General features: G+C 40.0%; 1 protein-coding gene, 1 non-coding gene and 2 pseudogenes across 2 annotated transcripts; 2 read left to right on the top strand and 2 right to left on the bottom strand.

Annotated features, from left to right (window-relative positions):
- On the bottom strand, nt 1-4,196 carry CB1H4orf36 (chromosome B1 C4orf36 homolog). Its single transcript, XM_032593044.1, has 3 exons — nt 4,056-4,196; nt 721-875; nt 1-486 (listed from the first exon to the last, which is right to left on the bottom strand). The coding sequence occupies exons 1-3, from the start codon at nt 4,118-4,120 to the stop codon at nt 353-355; spliced, it is 354 nt and encodes a 117-aa protein (XP_032448935.1). The 5' UTR covers nt 4,121-4,196; the 3' UTR covers nt 1-352.
- On the bottom strand, nt 3,459-3,565 carry LOC115513129. The gene has a single exon (XR_003968555.1). It is a non-coding gene; the product is annotated as a U6 spliceosomal RNA (small nuclear RNA).
- A 5,303-nt stretch (nt 4,197-9,499) lies between the features above and the next one.
- LOC115511580 lies at nt 9,500-10,241 on the top strand (annotated as a pseudogene).
- A 5,909-nt stretch (nt 10,242-16,150) lies between these two features.
- Nucleotides 16,151-16,334, top strand: LOC115513272 (annotated as a pseudogene).
- Nucleotides 16,335-16,900: the final 566 nt, after the last annotated feature.

Here is a 16,900-nt window from a genome sequence, read left to right as displayed (position 1 = left end):
ATTTTTCTCTCTCCTTTTTTGGTATCTCAAAGATGCAAATTCAAAATAATGTCTCTGACAAGGAGTTTCCTCTTTCCATAGTGCAATTTTACAAAAATCCAAATGAATAGCATAAATGACTCAATCCCAACTACTTTCATCTACTTACAGTGTTGTTGCTTGTGACACAAAGGAACAAGTATGTGGTAGGGACACAGAAGATCTGTCAGAGCTGCCATCAACCCACAGGAGCTGGTTCATCCAGCAGTGGGTACTCATGTCTGCACCAAACTTCACACTGTGAAAGGCTGGAGACCTTCATTGCCTTTGGATGTGGAAAGCTCAGAGTACAGATTCAATTATGAGATGATGGTCACTTAGGTGGAAGGGGTCTTCTCAAACCAACTTGCCTTTCCCTTAGAGAAAACTGAACTTCCTCAGCTAGGATTTTCTGACATTTCAGGTTTTTCAAGCGCTTCATCTCATACTCCCTTTCAAGTTTGATGTCTGGAAAATAAAATACATGAAGCAATCCAACTGATATTTTTCACCAGTCATAATATGGTTAAAACTGAATATTTCATCACACAGCAAACCACACATTCTTAAATACTAAACAAGAAGGGCTTCATAGATGAGGGGTATGGGTCTGAATAAGCATATTTAAACACTTATCTGACAATAAACAAAATGATATAGATAAAATTTGCTATTTATTAAAATAGTTCTTACAGAACTTACATTCTGCAGAAGGGAGCAGAGCACTCTTAGTGGTTTTATTTTTTTGGAGGTAAAAAGGACTACCAAATGTAATTTCTTCCAAGAAAGGCAATTTGATGTTGGCTAGGTTCATGTACCAGGTCTTTGTAAGCAGTGCAAGATCCCAAGGTTCCTGTCTGGGGCAAAAATTCATTAATTCATTCAATAAATATTTATTGAACATCTAATGTGGAATATACAGAAGATATCTTAATTCTCAATTACATTTTCCACTAGACATTTTGGTTTAAGATGGGAATTCAGGATTTTCCAGAGTTGTAAATCTAGCCAGGAGAAGGAGCCTTATATTAATGTATAGTATGTAATGTATATATACTAATGTAGAGATATATTGCAAAATTACCATAAATTATAATGACAGGAACTTTTGTTAAAAACAGTCTCCCTGCAGTCAAGCCAATCTTTCTATGTCTTTTAAGAGGATGTGGTTAAGAACTGTAAGCTCTAAGTCTTTTATGGCCGATCACAAATATGGTCACATTAGGGAAAGAAAAAAAGAGAATAATCATTCATTGAGCAGGTACTTGGCATACACTAAGGCTTCGAATGTGTGATCTTATTTTAATCTTTACAACCTCCCTGTGGATAGACAAGGAAACAGACTCAGAAGTTAATTAAGAACCAGAGCTGGTACTTAGCCCAGCTGGAGTTATTCAGAAGCACTAGTAGCAAGAGAATCCTCGGAAAACTGGAGGAGATGAAATTCCAAACTATAATATTTAAAAATAATCACCATGAACTTCAAATGAATTGTTTTATATATTCTAATTTGGAAATGCTAAATGACAACTACATGTTTCTCATCTCACTGAGTCAATATGAGTTTCATATGTCCTAGGAAAGGTGAAAGACCTGCTTTGGTACAAGTAGAGGAAGTAAGGGTGTAATGTACAAGTGTCTACTTGTTTTCCTCCTCCAGCTTCCTTGCTACTTTATCATCTAACTTTAAGGAGCAACTTGAAGTCTACAATTATTATAAATGCATTTGAATAAGGGCACAAAGATGTATTTATAAGAATGTTCACTGAAGCACTGTTTGTCAAAAACAAAACAAACAAACAAAAAAACTCACAAAATAGCCTTAATGTCGATCAAGAAGAGCCTGGTTAAACAAACTGTGGTACACATGTTGATGAAAGAATGAGGTTTATCCTTATATGTCGACTTGGAAACATGAGCAATAAAACAGCTAATTTTATCTAGCACTTACTATCTGCTGGGCACTGCACTGTTTCAATCAGTTTACGCATATGAACACATTTAATTGACACAGTAACTCTATGGAGTAGGCAGGTACTATTATTAAACTCATTTTGCAGATAAGGAAATAAGAATAGAACAACTTGTTCAAGGTCACAGGGCTGTTGGTCGTGGGTTTGGGATTTGAACCCAGAAAGTCAGACTCTAGAAACTGTGTTCATAACCATTAGGCTATACAAGATATAGTGGGGGCCAGGGCAAAGTTCAACATAATCACACATGTAAAAACACATATGTGTATATGTGTATATATGTGTGTATCTTGTACAGCAGACGGAAATTCTAGAAAAATATAAAACATTTTACCTCTGAGTGGGACTGAGATAGCCTTTTTATTTTCTTTTCAAATGTTTCTATACTGTTTGAAATTTTTGTGTGTATTTTCTACAACTCTCTAAAAATATTTAACCAAAAAGTCAGTGAGGAGTTGTCTTAGCAAATTAATTCCAAAGAGTGTCGTTGCCATTCTTTTCCTCTTAATTTAGCTGTTCTTATAAATAATATGGTATCAAACACTTTCTTGTAAGTATGATAGAGAAGGCACTGGTGCTGCAGAGACTATTCATGATATAAAATTCTACATAATCAAAACTGCAGAATAAATGCTTTAAGTTATTCTCCAGACATAGGATTATCTTTATTACAAAAATTACATTTATAATAATGTTGACTACCATGGTACTTGCCAATAGTTCAATGTCTAAACACATACGGAAATGACAAAACTAAATAAAATGCAATGGTGAATTTGCTCTGGTTTTAGAAACCCAAAGGGTGTCTCCACTTACTTCTCAGAATATTGTTTAAAAAGAAAAATTCAACTGACCCATAATGGCAAGTATGTCATAGACTGTGGCAGAGAGGTTAAAAAAACAAGTGCAAAAATTAAAAATAAACAAAAAAACAAGGTCGCAATAGACACCACACAGTGAAACTACCATGTGGTAGTAGCAGTCCATGTTCATTACGGGTTTACTGTATGTCAAGCAATATGCAAGTATGTAACACACATTATTTATATTCCACATCATACAGACAGGTAGTGATAAGTTCATTTTACACATGTGGAGACCAAGATAGAGAAAAGTAATTTACTCAAGTTGGCATAGGGAGCCAGGGCAGGACCAGGCTTCGAACTCAGGTCTTCTGTTTGTTTGTTTTTTTAATGTTTATTTGTTTTGAAAAAGAGAGACACACAGAGCGCGAGCAGGGGAGGGGCAGAGAGAGAGGAAGACACAGAATCCGAAGCAGGCTCCAGGCTCTGAGCTAACAGCACAGAGCTGGATGCAGGGCTCAAACCCACAAACCGTTGAGATCATGACCTGAGCTGAAGTCGGACGCTGAACCAACTGAGCCACCCAGGCGCCCCATTTTTTTAAATAAACATGTAGATTTATTTTAAATCAGTTCAGTGCATGATACAAATTGGTTTTGCAGTTTAAAAATATGGAAGCTTCACGAATTTACATGTCATTCCTGTGCAGGGGCCATGCTAATCTTCTCTGTTTCGTTCCAATTTTAGTACCTGTGCTGCAGAAGCAAGCACATGGCTCAGATCTTTCTGATTGCAAAACCCATGTTGTCCATACCAAACATCACCTGCAAAAACGTACAGGATGCAAAACTGACTCTTTGTATCAGCCAATCAAGTGCTAAGTTAAGATATACCTGACACCAAGACACTTTCAGGTAGATTTACACTATCTACAGAGATATTTTAAGGTAGTTGACAGTAGTCGAAAATGTTGCTTTGGAGTACAAAGATGAGCTTCTATCCCTGTCACTTCTTTACTACATGACTGTATGACTTTGATCAAATCACTTCTCCAAACCTGTTTGTGTTGTTTTGTTATAACTGCCAAGTACGATAATTTATAAATTCTTAATAAACGCATTTACCTTTAAAAAAAAATCACTATTCAGATCACTGAAAATACCTCACATGGTCCAGTAGCTCATCAGGGTTTCCGGTACTCTTATTTTACCAAGGACACTCCCCATCCCCAGTCAAGGCTCACAGTGATGAAAATACTTACACTTTAAAACAACCGCCCCGCAATATGGTTTTCACTGTGTTCTTTCTTGGCAAGCCATAAGCCATGGTGAATTATCATAGTCCAACTTCCTCACATAGGTGCCTGATGTTATGACTGCAGTATTCTGTTCACTCTGCCTGAAATGATTGCAATACACAGAATTAGTGGCTTTCACTTTAATATTTTTTAATACCCAAATAATAAAAAGATTTAGAAAAAGCATTTCTGGATGTCACGAAGTTCCTAATAAATGTTCCTTGAAGCTTAACTCCTAATGTACAACTGTGTTCTCTTTTATTTGTCGTGAACTCATTTTATCATTTCTGGCCACGTATGGAGAAAATGCAAAGTTAACATCGGTATTCCGTCACTGCCCAAGCCTGCAAAACTGGCTCAAACACCTCATCACCCAAACGTGTCTGACTTTGGCAATATTGAAAGACAAATGGCTCTGCGGGTACACGAACTTCCCGTTCCCCGCCCAAGCCCCCTTCCCAGGTTTTCCCTTTTTCAAAAGCCTGAGCTAACCAACCGACCCCCTGTAAGTGCCCCTCCCACTGCGTCCCGCCAGGGTGCGCAGTTCCGCGCAGGAACCGGCTCTTGGGAGCGGGTGGAGTCTCGGCGGTCCGCGGAGCCCGGGGCAGAGGGACGGACAGGCGGACGGGCAGGGAGGCTGGGCCCTCCCGCCGCCTCTTCCCACGTCCGCGCCCAGCTCTCCTCCCACCCGCACACAATGCGCGGCGGGCGCACCGGGTCGGCCGGGGCCTCGGGGGCCGGAAGGGGTAGTGGTCGCCGGAGCCCGATTACCGGCGCTCGCGGGTCTCGGGGGTTGCGTTTCCCCCGCGGACGGAGGGCGGAGCGCGCGCCCGACTAGGCGCTCATGGCCGCGCGCACTAGCGGGCCCGCGCCGCGGGCACACGCCTCCTTCCCGCTGGCGCCCGAGCTACGGGCCGCGCCCCAGGCCGGGACGCCTCGCGTCACGCCCGGGCCTCAATAAAGGGCTTTGTGGTGACGGCCCCGCCCTCCAGGGGCCTTGGGAACCAGGTCCCTGATGGGGTCCCGCGGGGGCCTCCGGGTTAAGCAAGCGAGACAAGCACACACTTGACGGAACAAAACTTAGGAGCAAAAGAGCTGTAAGCGAGGTCTTTCTCTGAAAACGACATTTAAATGTCAGTAGGTTGTGTTGAAGTGACCTGGGAACTTCGTTTTGGGGCCCATTTGGGGGCACAATTTAAAGAAACGTGCTCAGCTTTGACTGTTCTCTTTGAGCGATGCTCACTGGTGACGCCTGAGGAGCGGAAGCGCTATTGTTACAGTTCGCGCGCCCTAGTGGGTCAAGGCAGCTATAAACGCTCAAGCCCCAAGCCCAAATGTGGTGTTACGTGTTCGTCGTGGTAAGGGCAAGACAGAATGGAAAAAGTGGCCTGATGGACCAGTTTTTGAAGTCATTACACTGTGGTGATTCAGGAGGAATCTATATTTTAATATGCCAATGGTCATCACTTAAACATCAAATGAAAATGGCTTACCTGTCCATTTTGCAGGAGGGTCTTGGAGTCAGAACTGGTTTGGAATTCTAGTTCTGCCAGTTGACAACTTTTAGGTCTTGCCTATATAAATTCTCTAATCCTCAATTTCTCCGTCTATAAAACAAGTATAATACTCTAGGACTTGCAAGGTCGTTGTGAGGATTAAAGATCTGTCTGTAAATTCCCTGCCACATGGTAAGTGCCTAATTGTCTAATTTTGAGCCTAGTAACACTTTATGACATAAGCAAGGGATACTTACTCCAATTGTAGAGAGGAAGAATGAAGTAAGAGAGGTGGCATAGCTCTCGAGTTACAGGCCCAACAGTACCCGGACAGGCTACCTCTGTTACTAGCTACTGCCTAATTAGAATAGTGGTAGGCTTGAACCAGCTTTTTGCCTTCCTGAAACTGGAAGGCTAGGACTCCTTTGCTCTTTAACATTTCTGGGAAAGGAACCCCAATGGGTGAGAGTGAGTGTTAGTATTTAACACGAAGAATGGTGAATCCATTAAGGGACTATGAAATCAATGTAGTAGATTTTGACCTGGATTTTTTCAAATGAATTAACATAGAATGGGGTGGAGTGTGGGGAATGAGAGTACATCATGCAAGTAAGTCTAGGTATTGTTTTGTGGAACTTATATTTTTGTTATCCATATGTACTCTTTCTCATGCTTTTGTGTGTGTGCAGTTTCAGTGTAAATTGTAGTTCTCACAGTGGGTCTAAAAAGTTCGAAAGCCACTAACATTTCATTTTAGAGATGAAAAAAGTGGAGACCAAGTTGTTAACTGAAATCACATTTAGATGGAGCAGAAATAGGCCACTTTAGAGTTGAAGTGACACGTGGAGCTATGGCCTGTTCTCTTTTTAATAGAAGAAATCAATAATCCAGAGAGATGTTTCCAGGGCCCCACTGAAAAAGGCTAGACAGCCTGTGATTTCTCCATGTGGGAACTTCATTTCCTGTATTTGTTTCCTTCATAATTCCTGAGAATTATGTTTAGTTATTTTCTAAGTGATTTACTTTGAACAAATATGGTGGAAGTTACAGAATATGACTTTTTTATTTAAATTTTTTTTAATGTTTATTTATTTTTGAGAGAGAGAGCACAAGAGATGAAGGGGCAGAGAGAGAGAGGGAGACAGAGAATCCGAAGCTGGCTCCAGGCTCTGAGATGTCAGCACAGAGCCCGGTGCAGGGCTCGAACCCACGAGTTGTGAGATCATGACCTGAGCCCAAGTTGGATGCTTAACCAACTGAGCCACCAGGTGCACCCAGAATATGACTTCTGAGACCAGGTCACAAAAGACCTCTGTGGTCTCTCTTGGATCACTAACCCTAGAAGAGATCAGAAACATGTTAGGGAACACTCAAGCCACCTTGTGGAGAAAGTCACATGCAAAGGAATCAAGGCCTCTAGCCAACAACTGGTGAGGTTCTGAGGCCTCATTCCACCAACCATGTGAGTGAGCCAGCTTGGAAGCACATCCTCCAAAGCTCCATCAAGCCTTCAGATGACTGTAGCCTCAGCTGATGTCTCACTGAAGCTTCATGGGAGACCCTGGGTCAGAACCATCTAGCTAGCCAGTCCAGGATTCCTGGCCCTCAGAAAATATAAGATAATAAATGCTTATCATTTTAAGCCATCAGACTTTGGAGTATTTGTTACAGAGCAACAGATACCTAATATAACACTAAGTGTCTTATTGGAGAAGGAATATTTTACACAGAGGAAAATAGCCATATTTTTCTAGTTGAGATTAATAGTTTGATAAAAAATGAGCAGTAAAGGGGCACCTAATGGCTAAGTTGGTTGAACATCCAGCTCTTGGTTTGGGATCAGGTTGTGATCCCAGGGTTGTGGGATCAAGCCCCACTATTGGCTCTGTGCTGAGCAAGTCCCTTCTTGGGATTCTCTCTCTCTCTCTCTCTCTCTCTCTCTCTCTCTCTCTCTCTCCTACTCTCCCTTGCTCATGCTCTCTCTCTCTCTAAAATAAAAATAAAAATAAAAAATAAATGAACAATAAAACATTATGCTTTTACAGATTCTTTCTGGGCAGCTGATTTTGCTAAATCTCATCTAGGACCAGTTGAAAGCTTTAGAAACTGTCAACACAGAAAATATGGTAAGTACCAGTCTCCCATGTCTCTATTTTTTTTAATTTCATTTATTTATTTTGAGAGAGAGAGTGGGTGTGGGGAAGGTATCAGGGAGAGAGGAAAAGAGAGAATCCCAAGTACACTCCCCACTGTCGGTGCAGAGTCCAGTGCAGGGCTCTATCTCATGAACTATGAGATCATGACCTGAGTCGAAATCAAGAGCCAGACACTAAACCAACTGAGCCACCCAGGCACCTCTCCCACGTATATTTAAAAACAAAAATAACACTAAATCACCCTACCCCCATAATGACAATTTTAGTATTTTCTTTTGAAATATCAAATCACCTCTAAACATTACTGACTCCCATAAACATTTCTGTCTCCCACCCGCCTACTCTCTCTCTCTCCTGTCCTTCTCCTCCTTTCCTTTCTTTTCTCTATGATCTCTCTCCCACTGCTTTTCCACTGCCCTGCACACATCTGCCTATTGGGTAAGGCTTCACTGATCTCTATTCCAGAAAGTTGGCAGGTTTCATTTGAATTGGTTAAGAGAACATTGCTGCCACCTACCGTTAAAACTAAGGCACGAAGATGAATACAAAGAGACCTGATAATAACAGGTAACAAAAAAACAATACTAGTGTGATGTTTACTACACTTTGGGCACTGTTCAAGGTACTTCATATACATTGATTCATTTAATCATCACAAGAAGAGATGCTATTATCAATTTAGTGGTGTGAGTTTAGGGATATTAGGGAAGTAAAAACTGAGGTACCTCACGTGTGAATAACTTTTCCAAGGTCACAGGACTCAAGACTATGCAATTCTGATATTTTTCTTTCTATCATACTGTACATTCTCCCCGGATTGTAATTAAGACAATGTTTTAAGGTATATACTTGTAAATATTTTTGTACTTCCCTGTTTAAATACTCTGTTAATTTCTCATCATATATATATTAACAGAATATTCTTGGACACCTACTCCATGCCAGCAGTCATTCTTCTCCATGTCATCTGAGCCTCGCAGTTTAGTGGGAAAAAGGGTAATAGTTTCCCTAGAACAGTTAAGGGAAAAAAAAGTTTTATAGGGCTACTAAATGACTTGCTTACAATTACGCAACTAGTAAATTACAGAACCTAATTTAACCCAGGTCAGTTTCACTCCTGACCTACCTTCTCTGAGTTCTCTGACTTAACTATATATTCCTCAGTCCATGAAATTTCCATTGCATCCTTACCATAGCATTGACTACCCACCCATTTTATTTGACAGAGTAGGCTTCTGTACCTTAAGCACATTAGTGCCTGACCAGAACAGAAAATAATAGCCACAGCTAGAGTCCAGACTCCTCTGCCCTCTTTAGAGGTATAAGTTAAAATTTCCTATGTGCTCAGTTGATGAACTCCTGTTGTTTAGGAGGCAAAGCAGGTAAGAATGTATTACCCTAATCCAAGACTATGTGATTTACAGCCTAGGATTCTCCCCAGGACAAAATCTGGAGCAGTAGGGATCCCTGGCTGCCTCTCAGGCAGGCACTGTGAACCTGCATCTGTCACGGAGCAGTACATATCAGGGTAGCTATCCCATGACAACTACATTTGAATTCCTCCACCGTGCAAGCGTAAAGCATTAGTTGTAAGAATAGGAAGAAAGGTGTTTCTTTACACATCTTAATATATGAGGGCTTTGGAGTGTTACAATGTCACCCTGTAAAGTACTAGTTTCAACCATGCTAATTTACAATAAGTCACTTTAAGAATAATTAGGAAGGTAGGAGCAATTAGGAAATTAAGAAGAGGTTCTTTTTGTGGTGGCTCAGAGGCGGTAGGCTGCTTCAGGATGAAGCCGAACATCTCTTTCCCAGCTACTGGCTGCCAGAAACTCATTGACGTGGATGATAAATGCAAACTTCAAAGGGAATGGCCACAGAAGCTGCTGATGCTCTTGGTGAAGAGTGGAAGGGTTACATGGTCCAAACCAGTGGTGGCAATGACACACAGGGCTTCCCCATGAAGCAGGGCATCTTGACCCATGGCCGTGTCCACCTGCTGCTGAGTAAGGGGCATTCCTACTACCGACAAAGGAACACTGGGGAAAGAAAGTGCAAATTTGATCGGGGTTGCATTGTGGATGCCAATCTCAGTGTTCTCAACTTGGTTATTGTGAAAAAAGGGGAGAAGGATACTCCTGGACTTGCTAGTATTAGTGCGTCTCATCACCTGGGGCCCAAAAGAGCTAGCAGAATCCGCAAACTTTTCAGTCTCTCTAAAGAAGATGATGGCCACTCATGTGTTGTGAGAAAGACCCTAAAAGAAGGTAAGAAACCGAGAACCAGAGCACCCAGGGTTCAACATCTTGTTATTCCATGTGTCCTCCAACACAAACGATAGCGTATTGCTTCGAAGAAACTGTACTATGAAAAATAAGCAAGAGGCTGCAAAATATGATAAACTTTTGGCCAAGAGAATGAAGGAGGCCAAAGGAAAATGCCGGGAACAGATCGTCAAGAGACAGAGGCTGTCTTCTCTGAGAGCTTCTACTTGAGTCCGGTCAAATATGAGATTATCTACGAGTAACAAATAAATAAGATCAGACATCAAAAAAGAAGAAGAAAGAAAAAAGAAGATGAGGTCTCCAGTCATTCATTAAATATTTGTTAAAATGAGTCACATTTTATCAACTTTTGAAATACGTAATAAGTCATAGCAGTTGAGCTCTTTTCCTGAAGAGACACAGACCAGATGGAGAGGTGGCATGCTTTGATAGAAAAGGTCTAACTAGGAATAAAAAATAAACTAGGCTGGAGATCTTTTACAAATATAAAGCTTCTAAACCTTTGTACCATTTATGAAACCTATTCTATAGCGCCCCACAATATTTTTTTAAGATTTATTTTTATTTATTTTGAAAGAGAGAGAGAGAGAGACCACAAGTATTGGAGTGGCAGAGAGAAAGGCAGAGAGAGAATCCCAAGCAGGCCCTGCACTGCCACTGTAGAGCCCAACATAGGGCTCAATCTCACAAACCATGAGATTATGACCTGAGCCATAATCAAGAGTCGAGCACTTAACCAACTGTGCCCCTGGTTGGTTCAATAGGTAGAGCATGTGACTCTTGATCTTGGGGTCATGAGTTCAAACCCCATGTTGGGCATGCAGATTACTTAAAAAAAATAAATAAGTAAAAAAAGAATTCATTAAAGTTCATATTGGATAGAAATCTTGTCCTAAAATTTCTTTTTTTTTTTTTTTGAAGATTTATATCCCAGGCTTATAATATCTATATAATCTTTTTAATTTTATTTATCTCAGTGGTTCATTCATAGTTCATCTTAAGCTTTAATTCAGTTAGATTCAAGGCAATTTAACACATATCTATTGAACATTTTCTGTATGCAAAGCTCTGTGATTAGCCCCTGTAGTCTGAAATTTGTCCCTCACCCCTGCCATGTGTAAGAAAAGCTTAGAGAGTTTTTAACAACTATATGCAAATGAATGAAACTGGACTGCTTTTTTAATACCATATACAAAAATAAACTCAAAATGGGTGTAAGACTTAAATGTAAGACCGGAAACCATAAAATTCCTAGAAGAAAACAGAGGAGGTAAGCTCTATGACATTGCTTTTGGCAGTTTTTTTTTGGATCTGTCTCTCAAGGCAAAGACAGCAAAAGCAAAACTAAACTATTGGGACTACATCAAACTAAAAAACTTTTGCACAGCAAAGGAAACCATCAACAAAACAAAAAGGTGATCTGCTGAATGGGAGAAGATATTTGTAAATTATGTGTATCCCATAAGGGGTTAACATTCAAAATATATAAAGAACTCATATAACTCAATATCAGAAAAACAATCCAATTAAAAAATGAACAGAGCTGGGTGCCTGGGTGGCTCAGTCAGTTAAAGCATCTGACTTCAGTTCAAGTCATGATCTCACAGTTCATGAGTTTGGGTCCCACCTCAGGTGAGCTTGAGTCCTCCTTTGGGTGAGCCCTGCTTCTCCCTCTTTCTCTGCCCCTTGCTCATTGTGCTCTCTCTCTCCCTCCCTCTCTCTCTCTCTCCCTCTCAAAAAAGAAGAAGAAGAAGAAGAAGAGAGAAAGAAAGAAAGAAAATGAATAGAGGCCCTGTCACTTTTCCAAAGAAGACCTCCAGATGGCTAACAGACACACTAAAAGATGTTCAGCATCACTCATCATCAGGGAAATGCAAATCAAAATCTCAATGAGATATCACCTTACACCTGTCAGAATGGCTAGTATAAAAAAGATGGGGGGCGGGGGGATGACAAGAAATAACAAATGTTGGCAACAAAGTGGAGAAAAGGGAACTCCTTGGTGGGAATGCAAATTGGTACAGCCACTGTGGAAAAGTGTGGAGGTTTTTCAAAAAATTAAAAATAGAACTACCATATGATCCAGCAATTCCACTTCTGGATATTTAGCCAAAGAAAATGAAAACACTAATTCAAAAAGACATATGAGGGGCGCCTGGGTGGCGCAGTCGGTTAAGCGTCCGACTTCAGCCAGGTCACGATCTCGCGGTCCATGAATTCGAGCCCCGCGTCAGGCTCTGGGCTGATGGCTCGGAGCCTGGAGCCTGTTTCCGATTCTGTGTCTCCCTCTCTCTCTGCCCCTCCCCTGTTCATGCTCTGTCTCTCTCTGTCCCAAAAATAAATAAAAAACGTTGAAAAAAAAAATTTAAAAAAACAAAACAAAAACAAAAAGACATATGAACTGCTATGTTTATTGCAGCATTACTTACAATATCCAACATACAGAACAACCTAAGTGTCCATCGATAGATGAATGGATAAAGAGGATGTGGTATAAATAAAAAATTTTAAAGAAAAAACAATTTTTAAGGGGATGTGGTATGTGTGTGTGTGTGTGTGTATATATATATATATATGTTTACACATGTATATACATATATATATACACATATATACATACATATATACATATACAATACCATATATATATATATGGTGTGTGTGTATGTATATATATATATACACACACACCATATATATATATATATATAACATATACAATGGAATATTACCTAGTCATAAAAAAGAGTGAAATCTTGCCAATTGCAACAATATGGATGGACCTAAAGGGTACTCTGCTAAATGAAATAACTCATACAAAGATAAATACCATATGATTTCACTTACATGTGCAGTCTAAAATATAAAGCAAACAGATAAGCAAAATAGAAGAGAAACAGACACAGATATAGAGAATAAATTGTTGTTTGCCAGAGAGGAGAATAGGGAGTATGAATGAAATAAATGAAAGAGAGTAAGAGGTATGATGTTGTAGTTATAAAATAAATAAGTTGTGGGAATGAAAAGTACAGATTAGGGAATATAGTCAATGATATTGTAATATCTATATGGTAACATATAGTAGCTAGACATATTGTGATGACCATTTCTTGGCATATATAAATATTGAATCACTGTTGTACACCTGAAACCAATACAATATTTTATGTCAATCATTGCTCAATTAAAAAAATAAAGAACAGCTCTCTTTTCCCATGTAGAGTTAAGTCAATTATGAAAGTGTACATTCTCAGAAATACAGAAAAAGAAAGGATCACCACTCTGTCACTTGTGAAAGTTGTCTTGAAAGAATTAAGTTTCCCTTTTTAAGCCAAAACCTAAAATTGAAATGCATATAAACCCCTAAAGGCAGTAAATAACAGTCTACCTAAATTCAGGACTGAAGAAAAAGGAATTATTTCAAAGTGTAGAACTTCTTGGACTTGCTCAAGCACTGACTTCCTAATGATAAACCTGTCTGTGAAATTTACTCCTTAATTCTTTTCCATCTTCTTGATTTTCCAAGTTAAATTCTTTTTTAATTTTATTGTAGGATAATTGGCAAATATAATGTAATGATTTGATAGGAATATACATTATACAATGATTACCAAGATCAAGATAATCAACGCATCACCACCCCACATAGTTAATAGTTAACATAGTTAGCTCTGTGTGTGTGTGTGTTAAGAATGCTTAAGATCTACTCCCAGCAAATTTCTTTTTTTTTTATGTTTATTATTTATTTTGATAGGGAGAGAGTGAGCAGGAGAGGGGCAGAGAGAGGGAGAGAGAATCCCACCCAAGCAAGCTCCATGCTGTCAGCACAGAGCCTAACACAGGACTCAAACTCATGAACAGTGACCTGAGCTGAAATCAAGAGTCAGATGCTTAACCAACTGAGCCACCTAGGCACTGCCTCCACCCCACCCCCCACCCCAGGCAAATTTCAAGTGCACAATACTATATTCTTAACTACAGTCACCAAATCTTGTTTCTCATCTTCCAGTTCTACCTTCAGGGTACCAACAATAAATCAAAGGACACCCCCTGTGGCTGTAGTAGGCATTGTGATCTAATATGCTTTCAATTTTTAAGGTTTGTCCCCTATAAACTATATATTTGAGAAAGAAACAGCGGAGATAACACAATGCTAGAACAAACTCCTCTTTATCCCAAAGGTAAGCAGAGTCTCAAATGCATCTAAGCATCTCTAGCCTCCCTGGCTTGATTGCTGTTTCCCAAGCCTGGAAGGTGTATTCCCACATGTCATGGGTTGAACCGAGTCCACCAAAAAGAAATGTTGAAGTCTTAACTCTCAGTACCTATGAAAGTGACCTTATTTGGAAAAGGTCTTTGCAGATATAATCAAGTTATGATGAGGTACTACTGGATTGGGCCTAAATCCAATCACTGTGTCCTTACAGAAAAAGGAATGCCAAGGGTTGCCAGTAAGGATTAGAAGCCAAAAGAGACAAGGAAAAGATTCTCCCTCAAAGCCTCCAAAAAGGACCGAACCCTGCTGACACTTTGATTTCAGACTTCTGGCCCTGCAAAGTATAAGAGAATAAATTTCTGTTGTAAGCCACTCAGTTTGTGGTACTTTGTTAGAGCAGCTCTATGAAACCAAATACACCACTGTAGGTGGTAGGTGTAGCTGTTCCTTCTACCTGGAATAGTCTTCCTCCAGACATGGATAACTCACCTCCGTCATGCATTTGCTTAGTGACGCTTTCCCTGACACTCTAGTCAAAACCACTACCCCTCACCCCTGTGCTGCCAATCCCTTTACCCTGCTCTACTTTTTTTAATTAAAAAAAAGTTTTTTAGTGTTTCTTTTTGAGAGAGAGAGACAGAGAGCAAGTGGGGGAGGAGCAGAGAGAATGGGAGACAGAATCTGAAGCAGGCTCCAGGCTCCAAGCTGTCAGCACAGAGACCAATTCAGGGCTCGAACTCATGAACCGTGAGATCATGACCTGAGCCAAAGTCAGATGCTTAACTAACTGAGCCACCCAGCCACCCCACTCCTTTTTTTTTTTTTTAAAGAAAACTACTTTATTAGGGCACCTGGGTGACTCAGTTGGTTGAGCATCCAACTTGATTTTGGCTCAGGTCATGATCTCACAGCTGGGTTTATGGGTTCAAGCCCTTTATCAGGCTCTGCACTGACAGCACAAAGTCTGCTTGGAATTTTCTCTCTCCCTCTCTCTCTTTGCTCCTTCCCTGCTCACACTCTCTAAATGAATGATGAATTAATTCATTTAATTAATTAAATATTTAAAAAAGAAAACTACTTTATTAACAGCTGGCAATTCTTACAAATTCCAGGCATGTTGCATAGCCTCTGCTCAGCCCAGTCATCTGCTATGGGCTCAAAAACATCCATTTCTAAAACAGCTGCCTAAATTTTGTATAAGTATTAAGGAATACTTTCGTGCAAGCTAATTTTAGCTTGCATAAAATAAATTTGTAGTAAACAAAAAGCTTCAAAGTAGGAAACTGCTCTCTAATTAAGAATTTAGTACTTCTTTTTACCAAAATGTAAATAAAGGGGTTTCAGCTCAGGGTCTTTTCAGCAACCCTCCAGGTGAGAAAAAAACTTTTAAACTCCCACTTTTCCTTCTCCACCTCTTATTTTCCCTTTCTTCCCTCTTCTTACCATCTGTTCTGTTTGCTTTCCCACCGACATTCTTCCTGTTGTTTCCTCCTCCTTTCTCCCTCTTTATTCTTTTCTACCCTCCTTTCATTTACTTTCTTCCCTCCCTACCTTCAGTTGTCCTTTTTGTCTCCCTTCCAATGTTGAAATCATTACGTGCTTATAGAGCCAAGTAAACTCCAGCTCTGCTTTTTTTTTGCATTTATCACCTTCTAACATACTATACAGTTTATTCATTACGTTTATTGTTAATTATATGATCAATGTTTATTGTTAGCTGTGAACTCCATAAGGGTAGAGAGTTTGTTTCTTCCACTTCTGTATCCTTAGGGCCTTGAACACTCAAGGGAATGCATATGTAGGTAGTAAAAAATAAAGAATGGCAACAAGGTGAATATCATGCAAGATGAGACTGTAGTTACCTTTGGAGGGAGATGGAAAGTTATAATTTGGAAAGTACATGAGCTTTGCACAGTGGCAGTATCATAGCCAGTGAGGTTTATCCGAGGTGTGATTATTGCTAATTGGAAAGTGTATGCAGGGCCTTCAGACTTGCAAGTGGAGCTCTATTTCTTAACCTGGTTAGCAGTTAAAGGCATGATTACTTTCTCACAACTTGGTAAATTGTACATTTATGTTTTATACATCTTTCTGCATGAGCCATTTTTCACAACAAAGAGAAGCTTTAAGAATTACTTTCATTTTGGGGACACCTGGGTGGCTCAGTCCATTAAGCGGCTGACTCTTGATCGCAGTTCAGGTCATGATCTCACAGTTCATGGGTTTGAACCCTGCATCAGGCTCTGCACTGACAGTGTGGAGCCTGCTTGAGAGTCTTTCTCTCTCCCTCTCTCTCTGCCCCTCTCCTGCTCTCTCTTTCTCCCCCTCTGTCTCAAAATAAATAAACACTTAAAAACATTTAAAAAGAATTACTTTTATTTTTTTCCTATGGGGAAAGTTATTGCTTAAAAATATTATTTATAAAAATGTCATAACTTTGATGATTATATTAAATAGTACAACATAGGGGTTCCTGTGTGCCTCAGTTCATTGAGTACCCAACTCTTGATTTTGGCTCGGGTCATGATCTCACAATTCATGAGTTCGAGCTCCACATCAGGCTCTGCACTGATGGTGTGGAGCCTGCTTGGGATTCTCTCTCTCTTCCTCTCTCTCTGTCCCTCCCCCCAACCCCCATCCCTCAAAATAAATA

This window comes from Lynx canadensis, chromosome B1, assembly GCF_007474595.2.
Source record: "Lynx canadensis isolate LIC74 chromosome B1, mLynCan4.pri.v2, whole genome shotgun sequence".
In the NCBI taxonomy this organism is placed as follows: Eukaryota; Metazoa; Chordata; class Mammalia; order Carnivora; family Felidae; genus Lynx; species Lynx canadensis.
Note: the sequence above shows the minus strand (reverse complement) of the source record. Positions and strands in the feature narration are given on the sequence as shown.